The sequence below is a fragment of the Rhinatrema bivittatum genome, chromosome 11 (assembly GCF_901001135.1).
Source record: "Rhinatrema bivittatum chromosome 11, aRhiBiv1.1, whole genome shotgun sequence".
NCBI classification, from domain to species: domain Eukaryota; kingdom Metazoa; phylum Chordata; class Amphibia; order Gymnophiona; family Rhinatrematidae; genus Rhinatrema; species Rhinatrema bivittatum.
The window spans coordinates 74,687,260-74,704,182 of record NC_042625.1 but is presented as its reverse complement, the minus strand read 5'-3'; the positions used below and the strand labels follow the sequence as shown (position 1 = coordinate 74,704,182).

The 16,923-nt window shown below is 42.5% G+C and overlaps 2 protein-coding genes and 1 long non-coding RNA gene across 4 annotated transcripts in view; 1 reads left to right on the top strand and 2 right to left on the bottom strand.

Moving 5' to 3' along the window:
• Nucleotides 1–16,923, bottom strand: part of LOC115072976 (cytochrome P450 2F2-like) — a 100,185-nt gene that overhangs the window by 41,959 nt on the left and 41,303 nt on the right. The window lies entirely within an intron of this gene.
• On the top strand, nt 3,801–6,025 carry LOC115072977. The gene is made up of 2 exons (XR_003851905.1): nt 3,801–3,921; nt 5,727–6,025. It is a non-coding gene; the product is annotated as an uncharacterized LOC115072977 (long non-coding RNA).
• Nucleotides 15,152–16,923, bottom strand: part of LOC115072975 (cytochrome P450 2F3-like) — a 175,214-nt gene continuing 173,442 nt past the window's right edge. For both annotated transcript variants that reach the window (XM_029571044.1, XM_029571043.1), the window contains exon 10: nt 15,152–15,415. In XM_029571044.1, coding sequence (XP_029426904.1) covers nt 15,234–15,415 — 182 coding nt within the window. In that variant the 3' untranslated portion in view covers nt 15,152–15,233. The remainder of the gene's footprint in view (nt 15,416–16,923) is intronic.

Genomic DNA, 16,923 nt, shown 5'->3' with positions numbered 1-16,923 from the left:
GAAATTTAAAAAATAATAATATATGAGGGGGTTTTTAAACTCTTTTTTTTTTTTTTTTTTTTAATCTGTTAAGTTAGCCGAGAGAGGAAGGAGAGAGAGACTCTGACCTGTATCGCATTAATTTCATCTGCTGTGAGTCCGGGGGTAAGAGCAGAGCCCCGACGGAAGGCAGAGAGAGAACGGACGACTAGAGGGCGGGTCCCAGAGGCGGAACCGGAAGCGGCCTATAAGAGCAGCCTGCCAGTGCCCAGAGACCCGAGAGAGACTCTGACCTGTATCGCATTAATTTCATCTGCTGTGAGTCCGGGGGTAAGAGCAGAGCCCCGACAGAAGGCAGAGAGAGAACAGATGACTAGAGGGCGGGTCCCAGAGGCAGAACCAGAAGCGGCCTATAAGAGCGGCCTGCCTGCAGCGCACAGCAGAGCCGGCGTGCCGCTGAAGCCGCGCGTGCTCAAGGGGCATGCGCTTTTCATCAGGCTTTGCCGGGCTTTGCCGGAATTCGCCGGATTTAAGTATAATTATTACTTCTGTAAGGTAATTACAACGCTCTATCTCTTGACTTCCACGCATTTGTTTTTAAAAAAATGTTTTTTTGGCAAATTTAGAGGCCAAGTGAGAACTTCCTGATAGGATTGTATAAATAAGATGCCAGCTAAATGGAAAGGGAAAGTGAGGGTGTTTCCCTCCATCCCTTCATCTATAGCGTCACCTATACAGCAAGTAATCACTAATTTTATGGTCCCACCTGCACAAAATAATTTGAGAGCTAAGGACCCTGATGAATCGGGAAGTCAGGGAGGATAACCCGACTCCACAGAGGAGGCGTCTCTAAGTCCTAATATCGGACTTCCTCCAGTACAGAGAACCATCGGATTAGCTACTGGATCAGACCTATTAGAGAACAGCGCTCACGAGCCTGTAGTGGGGGAAATACAGCCCCACATAAGAAGCTTGGTAGAATCAAGGACTGAATTAGAACTTGCCACCACTAGTATCAGTAGAAATGTAGGTTTATCTACTCGACCTGAGCTGGTAACACTGGACACACTCTGGGAATTGATGGCTGGTATGTCAGTTAATATTAAAGAGTTCGAAGGGAAAATTGATTTAATTAACTCAAGACATTTGCAAGATTTTTCGCAAGTGCAGATCAAAGAATCAAATGATAGGATTAAAAACTTGGAAAATAAAGATGGAAGGTGCAAGAATTTAGCATAGCTGTTGTTAAAGACAGAGAACAATTATCTAGAAGGTTAGAGTCACCTGAGAACAATGCTAAATGTTTCAATGTACAGATTCTGAATTTCCCTAGGGTGACCGGGGAAACTCCATTGATTACCCTAAAAAAATTTCTTAATGAAACGCTTGGATTTGCATCAAGTAACTCACCAATAGTTAACAATTCTTATTTTCTTCCTAAATTGAGTAGAATAAGAAATATTTCTGAAGAAATGTTTCAGGGAGACCTCACTAATTTCTTGGAGGATTCTAGTGCTAATGTCATAGATTGGGGAACCCTTCTGGTGACCCTTTTTTCGATAAATGATTTAAATCAGATTATGAAGAAATACTTTAATAAGTTTCCTGTTCCTTATTTGGAAAAACCTATTAAAATATTTCCAGATCTAGCTGTGGTTACACAGCAAAGACAAAAAGCTTTTTTAGTTTATTGTCAAGAACTGATATCAATGGGTTTTTCATTTAAATTTAAATTACGTTTTCCATGTAAATGTTTTATTAGCAAATAGGAGGAATCATTTATTTTTTTCTATCCGGACCAGCTAAAACTTTTCATTGAACAAAGAAAATTACCAACCTCTTCCCCGATTGTCCAGTAAATAAAGCAAAATGCAGTGCAAGGTTTTGCCATGTTTTTCTTTTTAAGGAGGCTATTATGAGGTTTCTCCCATTTTTCTTGGATAACCAAATGCAACTCTCCTTTTGATGAATATGTTAATGTTTTTAGTGTTCTAAGAATATATTGATGTTTTTGGGGGGTTTTTTTTTATTCTTGTAAATGTTTGTGAACACTAACTCATGTATTTCCGGTAATGCAAATGTTTTTTTTTATTTTTGTATTTTTGAAAATGATAAATAAACAATTTTTAAAAATCTGTTAAGTTAATACAACTTGACAAGAAATGGTACAATAGAAATCAGATTGAACAGAATAAGAAAATAACATACCAAAATGAGGAGAGATCCAACTGTAAATATGAGAGGAAAAAAGAAGAAAGCCAAGCATTGCTAAGAGCAAGAATCTTCAAATATGAAAAGCTCTAGAAAATCAAAGAAGTTACAGGCTAGAAGTTGAGGGTACAATAAATATCCTGCCTAATTTTATCATTAAGCTGGGAGGGATCAAAGAAGACATATTTAAACCCCCTGAAACTTAATGACACATTTGCAAGAAAAAAAAAGGCAGAGAAAAGCCCCCAAATTCAAGACGGCAGGACGGATTAATAAAACTCCTTTCCTCTTAGACTGGGTTTACTTTTTACATATCTGGGAACCTTTGAATCTTAAGCCCTAAAAAGAAAATATCTCTCTTACAAAAAAACAATTTCAAGATAAAAGTCCCACTCAGAGTCCAAGGCAAAAGTGACAAGTGAGGTAGAAGGCACAACAGCTTCATCCGTTGAACTTTCAAGAAAAGAAGAAAGATGGGAAGAAACAACAAGGCCAGCATCAGCAGGAGTATCACTCGGTTGAGGAACCTTTGAATTCACAGGAAGATAGAAGGCGTTGGAAGTAGGTGGAAGCAGACTTTCCATCATAGATAGGATTTCCATAAAATAATATCTGCATAACATCTCCTAAGGTGTAGTGAGCCTTTTTTTTAGGAAAGTTAATAATCCTGATGTTTTGACCATGTACAACATTTTCCAAATGGCATCGTGTGTTAGACTAGCGCGTCCAAAATGCACATCCAATTGCTGGTTAAGCTGTGAGCTAGCCTGAGTGCACGATATTGCGTTGGAATGGCTCCTCTGTGATTGTGGCTGCTCTCCTCCTCCACGCTTCAGCTTCAAACAGAGGTAGAAGAGGAGGGTGGGGCAGTAGAGAAAGAAAGCAGCTCCATCACATTTATTTATTTATTGTTTTTATATACCGGAAGTTTTTATATACCGGAAGTTCCTGTATACAATACAAATCCAGTTCACATTTAACAGAGATAACTATCGCCGGGGAGGCGGTTTACATGGAACATATCGAAATAATGAACTATCGCCGGGGAGGCGGTTTACATGGAACAGATCGAAATAATGAACGGATAATATATAATAAAGTACAATCTATTGGGAAAACAACTAAGATCAACTTAGAACAACTAAGATCAACTTAGAACACAACTTGGAAACATATAACTGAAGCAATATAAACATTAGATTATTGGAAGGCAGGGGGCAAATTTCCATGAGTACTCCAACCCCACGGCACCCACATAGTCCCACTGCTCCCACACATTTTCCTGGTGTAATTTTTTCCCCTTATAGAAACTGCAGGAAATTAAACCTTGGATAAAAGATGTGGTGTTTCAAACGTGCAATCTTAGTCATTTGTCCTTAGTTTGCCTTATGCTTGTTTGATCCTTGAATAATGTTTAACATTTAGAACATTTTGTACTCAGGTGAGTGCCACCCACAGCATTGCCAAATGCCAAGTTTTGAATAGGAACCTGAAGATCAGCCAACACCAATACTAGATTTTGTAAATCATTAAAAGAAACGTGTGCCCAAATATGTAGATAATATAAAAAGTGCTTATTCATTGAAGGAGGGTTTCATTAATTTGTGGCAACCAGATATTAGGGAAATCATCTGAAGGAGGGAGCACAGACAGAACCTGAAGACAAAAGGAGACGCAGGTTTCATCTTTGAGCGACTCCTTCCTACCCAGCATTTGATTCCATCCTGCGAGGTAGATATCCTGGGGTGAGGAATCTTCAGTTTCTGGAGGGTTTGAAAGCTTCGCCTGCTGTAAAACGTTGCTCTGCTCTGGGGGATGCTCTGAGTGCCATTCTACCTGTCTGGGAGTTTTGGTTCCATTTAGCCAATATTTGAGCTTGCTTTGGTTTGCTACTTCCAAGATGTGATTCGCAGTTTACTAATATATCTTGCACTGCCTCTGCACAGGCACCTCCTGACTCCAAAGCAATCGGGAGATGTCATATCATCAAGGCGTGAGAGAACATAGTAGAAATGGCATCTTTGTGAGACTTTCCTCACTCCAAATGACATCAAATCTTCACTAAGGTGTACTATGCTGTTCTAACGTCTTACTCTACGTGAGAAATTGGCCCCTAAACCCTAAAGCACCACCAACCCCTCACCTTGACCTATTAGATGGCCCTCCTATAGAGATATAAATTCTTCACTTCTAGGAGGGTTTTATGGATAGTCTCTCTCTCTCTCTCTCTCTCCCCTTCTCTCTCTCCTTTTTCATGTAAACTCTTTTATTATTAATGCATAATTTTAAATTGTATGTGGACAGGGCTGTGGTGGGGGAAAGTCTGGGCAAAAAGCTGTAAGATTCAGTTAGGGTGCCTAAAACCCTTGCACTGGTCCTAATCAGAAAAAGAATACAAATTAAACATAAAAAGATAAAAATAGAATGAGGAGGGGCCAGCCCAATAATTGTTCACACAGGGTAGCCAGAAAGCTAGCACTGGCTCTGCACAGCAGCACCCTGTGGTGATGCGCTGGTGAGGGGATTCCCACACCTCCCCAGTAAGATGAGAACCCGCACGGGATGATTGGGAGGGAGGGGGTGATTGACTTAGCGGGAATGTATGGAGTGAGTGGCAGAGAGTGGTAAGTGACTGAGAAGGAAGGGAAGCAGTGAGAGGGAGGGAGGGGGGTGACTCTAAGGGTGAATGAGAGGAGTGAGTGGGTGAGAAGAGGTGAGTGATTTGGAGGGACGGGAAGAGGGGGTGAGTGTGCGAGAGGGAAGAGGGAGTGAGGAAGTGCAAGAGGGGGTGATAGAATAAGAGAGAAGGGTTTTGTGTGTGTGTGTGTGTGTGTGTGTGTGTTACCTGTTCCCTCACCTCCTCTCTGTACTAATCCATGACAATCTCAGGGTGACTGAAAAATCAAACATTCCCAGGTATGGAGAGGGGAACATTTTTTATACTTATTAGTGTTGCGTCCGTCGGTTTTCGACAGCTTCGCCCAGCTTGTTGCACCCCTATCTCGCTCCTCCCGCTTACCTGGGCAAGATGGCTACCGCAGCGTCGTCACGCCAACATCTCTGGCGTCCCCGGAACGGCTATGGTACAGCCATACGCCATTGCTCCTCCCCGGTACCTAGGATGCGTGTGCGCGCAACCCACGTCTAAGTACGCCCAGTGGCGCGAATCTCGAGGGCGTTCCCTCATCTGACGTCACGCCACTCCGGGTATATCTACTTCTCAAGATTGCTAGCTCGTTGAATTGGCAAAGGCTCGAATAGACTCGTCTGTTCCTGTGTGCGCTACTCTGCCGCTTCTCTGCTGCCTGTGGGAAGCTTTCCTTCTGCCCTTCTGGGCTTACTACTAACTTGGGTACCTGCTCCTTGGGGGCCCTCTGTTCTATTTCAGGTGCCATTCAGGGAACAGGCACTCGCCCCTCGAGGGCCTGCTCTCCCTGCCTCTGTGCCTGTACCTACTGCTAACTATCTGGTGGAATCGCATCCATAACAGCTAACACCGAGTGAGTACTTTAACCTCTCATCTGTCTCATCCACAGTATCTGCTGCGGAACCTCCTGACGTCATCCTGGAGAGAAGGGCTCCCTCTGCCGATGTCCCTGAGACTACAACTCACCACTGCCACCTGGTGGTTACTTCAAGCTGTATAAATAAAGAATAATTCTGGTGTTTTGTCTATAGAGTCTAGCACAGTGCTGTGGCTCCTCAGGGGGCTCTGCCCCGTGGGCGTGATCATCTCCATAGCACCCAAGGATCAGTAAAACAAACGTAATAACAATTAGTTTTATTGTATTGAGATATTTTCGTGATTTTTTATAAATGTTTAAAGTTTTTTTTATCCTTGTTGTTTTTATTAGATGCTCTATTTGTCACCTGTTTTGAAATATTGTTTTTTATTAGCATAGTTTACCATTATAATTTATTTATATTTCTTGATTTTGTTTTATTAGGAATGGTGATGTTTCTGTTTTTGCATGGTTGCCATGGCCAGATTTAGGCATAGGCAATAAATGCCTTGGGCACCAAATTCCAAAAGTGCTGAAAAACTGGGACTCCCCCCACTGCTCTCTGCTTTCTAGGGAAGTAAGGTGAATTTTAGTTGCATTTAGAATTTAGACAGGACTGGGGAGTGGGCGGAGGGAGGAGAAGAGGGTGGAGGCTGGCACTGGATAATGTAAATAAATAAATAATAAGAGGCCAATATTTAAAGCTTTGTACGTTAGCCGGATGAGACTAACTTAATGCTGTTACACAAATAAAGTACTAACCAGAAAGAAATGGGAGGAAAACATTTAACCGCAGCCCTGCGAATGTGGTTGTAATTAGCCAGCTACCTCTTGTTACGAATGGGCTCCGGTCAGGAATCATGAACACCACTAACAGGGGTGTCTCAGGGTGGAGAAAGGCAGGACTGCAGAAGAGTCTAGATGCTGGCTGGTGCAGGCAGGAATGAGTAAACCCTATGGGCAAATGGGAAGGTGGAATAGGCAGACTGAGTCTAATACTGGCTGGAGATACCTGATACCAGATGCATGAAAGTAAGGGTGAACTTGAATACTGGAACAGCATGGAGGTATGTGTGAGCGTGAATGTAGGTAAAGGTGTACAGGAAACTGGAACTGGGTGCTGGTAAGGATGAATTCAGGAAGCGTGCAGGTAAGAGTGATAATGGCTGGAGGTATAAGTGACTGGTTTGAGGAAACAAGACTGACAGAGAACTGAACAGACAAACCAGGACAGCACTAACATTGAACATGAAACACATAAGCCCGAAGGCAGCAAAGCAGAGAAAGCCCGTAGGCCACAGACAGCAGGCAGAGAGCCCGTAGGCCACAGACGGCAGGCAGAGGGCCCGTAGGCCACACACACACAATAGGCAGAGGTCCGTAGGCCATACACACACAGTAGGCAGGGGGCCGTAGGCCAGACACACAATAGCAAGGCAGGTCAGAAGGCCCATAGGCCACACACACACAGAAGGCCCGTAGGCCAGATACACAATAGCAAGGCAAGGCAGGTCAGAAGGCCTGTAGGCCAGATACACAATAGCAAGGCAAGGCAGGTCAAAAGGCCCGTAGGCCACATACACACAGAAGGCCCGTAGGCCAGATACACAATAGCAAGGCAGGTCAGAAGGCCCGTAGGCCAGATACAGCAAGCACGGAAGGCTAGAGCAGGGAGCCCAGGCGAGCTCGATGCCGAAGCACCGATGGAACTACTAGATAGGGTTATAAAGGAGAGTCTGGGACATAGAGTAGACAGGAAGGAAGGAGTGGGCCAGCCAGAAGAGCATGCTCGTGGGGGACCTCTGGTGGTGAGGTGGCTGCATAGCAGCCATGGTCGTAACACCTCTCTGACCTTCGCTTTCTTCCTAATTAGTTAAAAGCTGTACCTGGGAGCTACAAAGAAAGAAAACCTGCAAGGAAGAAACTTCGAGGTTTTCAGAGCAGGAAGCTTAACTAACAATCGGGCCGATAGAGTAAAGGTTGCGGGAGAGTGGGCGAGCGATTTAGAATGCAAATGAGGGCCCGCGGTAAAAAGAGGCGCTAGGGACACTAGTGCGTCCCTTGCGCCTCTTTTTGGACAGGAGCGGTGGCTGTCAGCGAGTTTGACAGCTGACGCTCAATTTTGCTGGCGTCGGTTCTCAAACCCGCTGACAGCCACAGGTTCGGAAAATGGACGCCGGCATAATTGAAGCACAATTTAAAATTTTTTATTTATTTTTTTTATTTTTGGGGCCTCCAACTTAATATCGCTATGATATTTCTGCGCCGGCAGAAATTAACGCCAGCCTTTGGGCAGGCATTAATTTTTTAAAGTAAAATGTGCAGCTTCGACGCACATTTTGCTTTCTGGATCACGTGGAAATAACTAATAGGGCCATCAACATGCATTTGCATGTTGCGGGCGCTATTAGTTTCGGGGGGGGTTGGACGCGTGTTTTTGACGTTAGGCTGGCGTTAATTTCTGCCGGCGCCAGGGAAGTGTACAGAAAAGCAGAAAAAACTGCTTTTCTGTACACCCTCCGACTTAATATAATGGCGATATTAAGTCGGAGGCCCCAAAAATAAAAAAAAAAATTTTTTTAAATGTTTAAATTGTGCTTCAATTTTGCTGGCGTCCGTTTTCCGAACCCGTGGCTTTCAGCGGGTTTGAGAACCGACGCCGGCAAAATTGAGCGTCAGCTGTCAAACTCGCTGACAGCCGCCGCTCCTGTCAAAAAAGAGGCGCTAGGGACGAGCTAGTGCCCCTAGCGCCTCTTTTTACCGCGGGCCCTCATTTGCATTCTAAATCGCTCGCCCGCTCTCCCGCAACTTTTACTGTATCGGCCCGATTGTTAGTTAAGCTTCCTGCTCTGAAAACCTCGAAGTTTCTTCCTTGCAGGTTTTCTTTCTCTGTAGCTCCCAGGTACAGCTTTTAACTAATTAGGGAGAAAGCGAAGATCAGAGAGGTAGCTGGCTAATTACAACCACATTCGCAGGGCTGCGGTTAAATGTTTTCCTCCCATTTCTTTCTGGGTTTCGACACGCTATTACCTCTTACGAAAAATAAGGGGTAAAGCTAGCGCGTTGAAAACGCACGTCCAAACGCAGGCTAACAGTGCGCTCCACCGGCGCGCACTGTACTGTATCGGCCCGAATATTGTGGAATTATATTAGAATGAATCCCTAAAAGTAGGAGCTGTATTTGAAGAGAGAGAAAGACATGGGAGCAATTCTAGAAAACTCAGAGGTGCTGTTTGACTGTAACCTAACTGATCTGAGAAGGTGCAACAGTTCTGTATTTTTGCTGATTCCCAGGGTGTGGACTGTAATGTTTACCGAAGAATTGTTTTATTACCTGAAGCATAAAATTTCCAATAAACTTGCAATGAAAATGCACATGTGATGTGAAGCTTGAAAACAAAACAGCTGAAGGGGTATCTGGACGTTACTGAAATTAAGGACTGGCAAACTGGTCAGCAGATTAAATGACCAATTATTTGTGCTTGGAGTAAAAGAGCAACCATCCCTGGCCACTGAAACTAGCCAGCACACAAAGCAAGGAATAAGAGACTGTTATCCTGTCGAAGGCTTGGAAAATCAGTGTCATAGGAGCAGGTTAATTTAAAGCAGTGGTTTAAGAGTATTGGAATTTTGTTATGGGATACTCAGGCTCCTGGTATAAGAAGGTGGAAGATCAGCTCTCAGCCTTAAAGGGGGGTGCTACAAACATTGGGCATGATACCACTTGATATGCCTTCAATTTTCAGGAGAGTTGCCCTGTGCCACACTGACCCTGCAACCCCTCTGTGTTTGTTAGCGTTTACCTGCATCCAAGCCAAGGAGAGTCGCAAGCCTCAACCCAGAGCAGCTGAACACCCCGAGGCTCCCACCTCGTCACATGCACAACATTAGCAGATGTGTAGGTAGCTTTCCCAGGATAACTTTCAAAATGAAAGGACATTTGTACTTCTCCTTTCAAACTAGTGTGTTTGTTTATTTATTTATTTAGTTCTGTTAGACATTCACAACTGTTCACAAACGTCATATTCATAAATTAAAGTAATAACAAATACATACATAAAATCAAAGATAGTTGCTTAACTGCAGTTCAACCATTACTCCCACTTGACTCTATACCAGGCTGTTCTCCTCATCTTGTCAATTGGTTTAATCAGTTTCGAAAGCTGTTTTAAATAGCCAAGTCTTTAATCCTTTCCTAAACATTTTAAGATCTTTTTGGATTCTTAACCCTTTGGGTAGCGAGTTCCACAACATTAGGCCCAGTAATTGAGCGTGCTCTATCTCGTACTTCTAAGAAGTTGTCACTTTGAATAGATGGTACGCTCAGCAGGCCCATTTTAGCTGTTAGATTTCTTGGGGGTGGGGGGGGGGTATGAAAATGCAGTGCTGGTCCCAGCCAATCTGCATCTTTATTGTTTGTAATTGTATGACCTGTGCTTAGAATCTTATATTGTATTCGATATTTTATTGGTAGCCAGTGTAATGATATCAAGATCGGGGTAATTTGATGGTATTTTTTCCCCTATGAGCACTCTTGCTCCTGCATTCTACAGTAGCTGCAAATGTCTCAAGGTTGATGATGGTAATCCCAATAGTAAGGCATTACAATAGTCAAAACTGGAAAATAACATAATGGCTTTAATCGTTTCAGCAAGTAAAGTTTACTGTAGCCAGATTTAATCACCATATTGATATGTTTTTTCATAGTGTCAACCAAAACATACACACCTCAAAAATATAATTCCCCTCTTCTGAACAAATAAACAAAATACAGGGACATTAAAAGTCTACCCATAAGGATTTGCATTTTCCTTGTATTTTGTTTGATGTTTTTTCATAGCCAGTTTTTTATCTATTATTACGCCTAAGTCTTGGGCATGTTCGACAGACTTTATCAAATATGTTCCTACTGTGAACGGTAAAGATGTGTTGATGGTCTTTTTCCTGTTAAGCCAAATAATTTTTGTTTTTTTGCATGTTTGTACTAATTTGAGATGTGATAGCAATTTTTGAATAGTATATAAATAGATATTCAAAGTTTTAAAAGCGTGATCAATACAGTTGTCTACTGGAATAATGAATTGTACATCATCGGCATATATATAAAAACTGAGGCCTAACCTAGATAGTAATTTGCATAGAGGTAAAAGGTATATATTAAACAAGACAGCCAATAGTGATGAGCCCTGAGGGATTCCAGTTGCCATCATCATTACATCAGATAGGGAATCTTCTATCTATTTATTTATTTATACAAGTTTTGTATGCCGTTGCACAGTCAAGTTCCATCTCACGGTTTACATAGACATAAATTAAATGCAAAATATCAACAACTAAAATTTGACTTAAAAATAGCAAATTACAGACAGTTATAAAATCTAAAAATCATAAAAATCTTACTCAAAAAGAGCGGTTTGTAATAAATTACTTAAACTACTGTAATACCTTACCAGTTTGCAGGGAAACATTTCCCATAGACTTTACACATGGCTGGAAATTATCCCCTGAAAGGCAAAGTCCCCAGCTGAATCCACGACACAAACACACTGACACACTACAGCAGTGCAAGATATATTAGTAAATTGCGAATCACATCTTGGAAGTAGCAAACCAAAGCAAGTTCGAATATTGGCTAAATGGAACCAAAGCTCCCAGAAGGGTGGAAAGGCACTCAGAGCATCCCCCAGAGCAGAGCAAAGTTTTACAGCAGGAGAAGCTTTCAAACCCTCCGGAAACTGAAGATTCTTCACCCCAGGAAATCTACCTCACAGGCTGGAATCAAACGCTGGGTAGGAAGGAGTCGGTCAAAGACGAAACCTGCGTCTCCTTTTGTCTTCAGGTTCTGTCTGTGCTCCCTCCTTCAGATGATTTCCCTAATATCTGGTTGCCACAAATTAATGAAACCCTCCTTCTATGAATAAGCACTTTTTATATTATCTACATATTTGGGCACATGTTTCTTTTAATGATTTACAAAATCTAGTATTGGTTGGCTGATCTTCAGGTTCCTATTCAAAACTTGGCATTTGGCAATGCTGTGGGTGGCACTCACCTGAGTACAAAATGTTCTAAATGTTAAACATTATTCAAGGATCAAACAAGCATAAGGCAAACTAAGGACAAATTACTAAGATTGCACATGTCTGAAACACCACATCTTTTATCCAAGGTTTAATTTCCTGCAGTTTCTATAAGGGGAAAAAATTACACCAGGAAAATGTTTGGGAGCAGTGGGACTATGTGGGTGCCGTGGGGTTGGAGTACTCATGGAAATTTGCCCCCTGCCTTCCAATGTAAGGGGGCTGTGATGGAGCTGCTTTCCTTCTCCACTGCCCCACCCTCCTCCTCTACCTCTGTTTGAAGATGAAGCATGGAGGAGGGGAGCAGCCACAAGCACAGAGGGGCCAATGCAATATCGTGCACTCAGGCTAGTGCACAGCTTAACCAGCAATTGGATGTGCATTTTGGACACGCTAGTCTAACACACAATGCAAAAAGGGGATTGGCACATCCAAAATGCACATCCAAACTCACATGTATCTAATAGTGCTCAACACACGTAAATGCCATATAGACGAGGCTATTAGCTATTCCAGCCAATGCAAAAAATGACTGTGCGCCCGTTGTGCACTTTTTAACACAGCAAATTTTACACCAGACCCAGAGCAGGCATAAAGTCTTGCCACGCATCAGGGGCTCACTAAAAAACAAAAAGTCCTGCTTTCTGTGGGTCCTCCTACTTTTAGCATCTTCGCGATACTAAGTAGGAGAAACCACAGAAAGCATCAACATGAAAAAAAAAAGTATGAAATGTTATTTTGGGTAGTTGATAACGAACCATAGTGACTCCAACAACTGGATGATCATACACATTGACGCCTCAACTCTTGTCCGAGACATGCTATTGACCAGCCAATCATCTAAATAGGAAAACACATGCTAAGCATTTTGTAAAGTCTCAGGGGCAGACGTGAGCCCAAATGGCAGAACACAATACTAAAGGTGCAGGTTTCCCACCACAAATCTGAGTTATTTCCTGTGTCTGGGAAAGATCTCGATGTGAGTTTGGGCATCCTTGAGATCAGAGAGCATAGCTAGTCCCCTCTTTGAATAAAAGTGATCAAGGTGCCCAGGGAAACCATCCTGAACTTTTCTTTTTTTCAGAAATTTATTCAAGGCCCTTAAGTCTAGGATGGGACGGAGTCACCTTATTTTCTTTGGAATCAGGAAGTACTTGGAGTAAAATCCCATACTTCTCTGCCCTGGTGGAACGGGCTCGACCACTCTGGCCATTAAGAGGGAGGAGATTCTGAAATTAGTAACACCTCATGTTCTATGAACCCCCAAGAGATACTTGGTGGGTAATTTGGTAGGATGCTTTAGGTTTAGTTTGTACCCTCTGCAATTTATGCTGAGAACTCACTGGTCCAAGGTTATACTGGGCCACTGGTTCGGAGGTCTTTAAGATCATAAGAGGTCTTGAACAAGTAGATGTGAATCGGTTATTTACCCTTTCGGATAATAGAAGGACTAGGGGGCATTCCATGAAGTTAGCAAGTAGCACATTTAAGACTAATCGGAGAAAATTCTTTTTCACTCAACACACGATAAAGCTCTGGAATTTGTTGCAAGAGGATGTGTTTAGTGCAGCTGGGTTCAAAAAAGGTTTGGATAAGTTCTTAGAGGAGAAGTCCATTAACTGCTATTAATCAAGTTTACTTAGGGAATAGCCACTGCTATTAATTGCATCAGTAGCATGGGATCTTCTTGGTGTTTGGGTACTTGCCAGGCTCTTGTGGCCTGGTTTGGCCTCTGTTGGAAACAGGATGCTGGGCTTGATGGACCCTTGGTTTGACCCAGCATGGCAATTTCTTATGTTCTTATGTTCTTTTGACACTGCCCAGGAGGTCCTTAGGCACAGATACTGGGATCCTGGCTATGCTGTCTCTGATCCAATCAAAACCTATTCCCCAAAATTGGCTGGTACACTATCTGGGACTTAGGTTCCCTCTGCTGCCTGGGACAGCTGCATGGGGCCTATTGCTTAATAGGACAAGAGGGTGAAGGATAGTATCTCTTCGGGTGGACGAAATACTTTTTCTGCCCAAATCTAGAATAACTCCTGGATGAGGAGGTTGGGTCCAAAATGGCTATGGAAACATGCTGGAGTTTTGCACAATGATCATGGATCTGTGCTACCGCATCCATTACTTGGACTCTGAAGAGATTCTTTAATGTATGCAGCATGTCAGGGAGTCGCTCCTGCACTTCTGGATGGAGATCAGAGGCTTGCAGTCAGGCCTACGTGTATAAAACCCGGGGTTTATGCGTGTGGCTGGGCCTTGGGCAACGCGCATAAACCCCAGTATGCACACGTGCCGGGCCTCTTCAAAGGGCCGGGCTGGGGGGGTGGGGTCTGGGTGGGACGGGCCGGGACAGCGCCATTGTTTTCCAACTTACTTCAGCTCCCGCCCTGAAGTAAGTTGGAAAACAAAAGAAACAATGATAGGTAGGGTTTAGGTGGTGAGGAGGAGAGGGGAAGAGGGAAGGAGTTTAGGTGGGGGGGGGGTAGGGAAGTTCCCCCCGAGTCCGCTCCACCGTGTGGAAATTGCAAAAGTTGACTCACCTCCTTGTGCGCGTTACCCACACATGCGTGCGGCCCCCCTATGTATGTGTGCAGGGAACTGCGCGCACATGAATGCGTGCATGTATGTTTGAAAATCTACCCCTTTGAGGTTTTAGACTTTCAGGACAGCATGAGGGTTCGGTCTTACAGGATGAACAACCAGAGGGATCCTGAAGACTGGGGGGGGGGGGGGGGGGACAAAACCATTCAGCCTGACCTTGATTTATTTATTTACCTAAATAGTTCAAGTCCATTATACATCCTATTCACAAAATATAACCCAGAGTCATCTGCAAAACCCACACAGCAAAATGCACAGAATGAGTTCAAATTAGAATTTCAAAAAAATCAACTCATATAATAGACAATAAAAACTCAAATAACACACAACTCCCTCATACACCATTCTTGACTCCAAATATAAATCCCATCATTCTTGCTTTTTAAACTGGTATAGGATACATAGCTTTTCACCTCTAAAGGCAGTTCTGAATCAGAGTGATCTAAATTCAATTCGATTCGAAAGTCACTTGTAGACTTATGTGAAATGAGTTGTTGGTCCCAGTTCAGTCCAGATGGTTTCAACAACACAAAAAAATCCACCATCACCATTAAGTTGTCACCACTGATAGCAGGTTCAGCAGAGAGGCTCAAGACAGCGCAGCCATTGAGACAGAATTACCCCCTGACCTTTACAGGTGGTTCTTCCATAGCAGGGTTGGGGTTACATTGACTGTGGGTGATAGGGAAGGCTCACAGCCATACTGTATCTCTTCTGTACTGCAGCAGATCATGGGGTAATAAAGCCCCTAGCATCAGCATTGAAATCAAGAAATGATTATAATTTTTAATGAGACAGAAATATTGACAGTGGAAATGGACTATCAATGTTTACAATGGTTCCCAAAATTCATTTAGCGAGGTATTGCACAGCATTGGTATGATTGGGGTAGGTTTCCCAAACTGGTCCCCGATGGAGTGAGTTTTATGTCTTCTCTGCTACCGAAAGGCTGGAAAGTGAAGTTCTGCAGGAGGGTGGTAAAGAACAAGAAGGTTTCCATCCGGGCCAAGTTTTCTCCAGGACAAATCCGTCTTCCTGCAAGGCGAAGGTCAGGAGGATTGGTAAAAGTAGTAATACATTTCTTTACCATTCCCTGGATCACTATCTAGAGAGCTAGATGTTCGCCAATCAAAAGAATGTTGGACTCGATTAATCTATGATCTCTTAAACCCTTTTTACCAACTGCATATAGCCCAATAGAAATGGCACAAGAGATAGAGAAAAATGATATCCCTTCTCAAATTGAATTATTTTGATAAATATGTATTTGATTAATATGAGCCCTCGACATTATGTGTTCTTAATAGGAAAAGTTTGAGGTTAATTTTTATGTTAAGGTAATTATATGTGAAGAATTCATGTATATTTTTTCCTATTAAGATTGCCTATGTATGTTGGAGAATATGATTTATGTTTGTAGTTTTCTTAAAACCATAATAAAGAGATAATTGAAAAAAAAAAAAAGAATGTTGGACTCAATTAATCTATGATCTCTTAATCAAGCCCTTTTTACCAACTGCATATAGCTATATAGCTAGATTCATGTATTTAGTTTATTCTGATATACTGCATCAATGTCCCTGATTTTTCATTTAAAAATGACCCAAGTGGTATATTGATTAAGAAAAAATTAATACACAAAATTTACAGCAAGCAATATAATGCATCAATATAAACCAAAAACAAAACACCAACCACTCTACTGCCCTGGCTTTCAGAGGCCCTACACCCCTTGTAGAAGAAGAGGATCGGAAGGCTCATCTGCATACCATTCCCAGCAGCCCCCAGGAGAGGACTCTAGAGGTCACAGAGAACAATCCAGGCTTTGAAATCCACAGTCCCCCTCCCCCCCCCTTGCAGAAGAAGAGAACTGGAAGTGCCTGCCATTATACATGCACACCTCAAACTTCCTTGCTATTCCTTACCTGTTTACTAGACCTTATGTGTTATTATTTGGTTGTATATGGTTTGATTATACATGATAATTGTGTTTCGTAGGAATAATTTGTTACAGATTTTATACAGAAGGAATTTAATTCAAATCAAGCGTCAATAAATCGGGTAACTAGGAGTATATAGGTAGATTAATTAATTGTAGTGTTTAAGGGTCATTGCCAGACCAACATAAAATAAATCAATAGACTAAAATTACTTTAAGTTAGCTTTACATCCCTGCTCACTTAGAAATTTAAACTCGATAACAAATCAACAAAACTATGATGCAGGAAGTAGTCCAGCAATGAGAGGAAGGCTTTTCAGTCTTTTGCACTGAGTACCACATATATTGATTATCTCCAGCTGGCAAGGGGCTGTATGACACACAGTGAACATTGAAAATATGCAGAAAAAGGCAGCAAAATGATACAAGTGTGACAGAGCTTTGCTGGTCACTAATAGCTTCACAATATTTTTCTATCATGGGCAGTGGGAGGAGAATTGCTTTTCAAAATCCTTCTCTAGCTTTAGTCCCATCGTCGTCCCCCCCCCCCCCCTTTTTTTTTTTTAGGCAGGCTTATGTGTGATATGAAATCACCCTGGAGCAT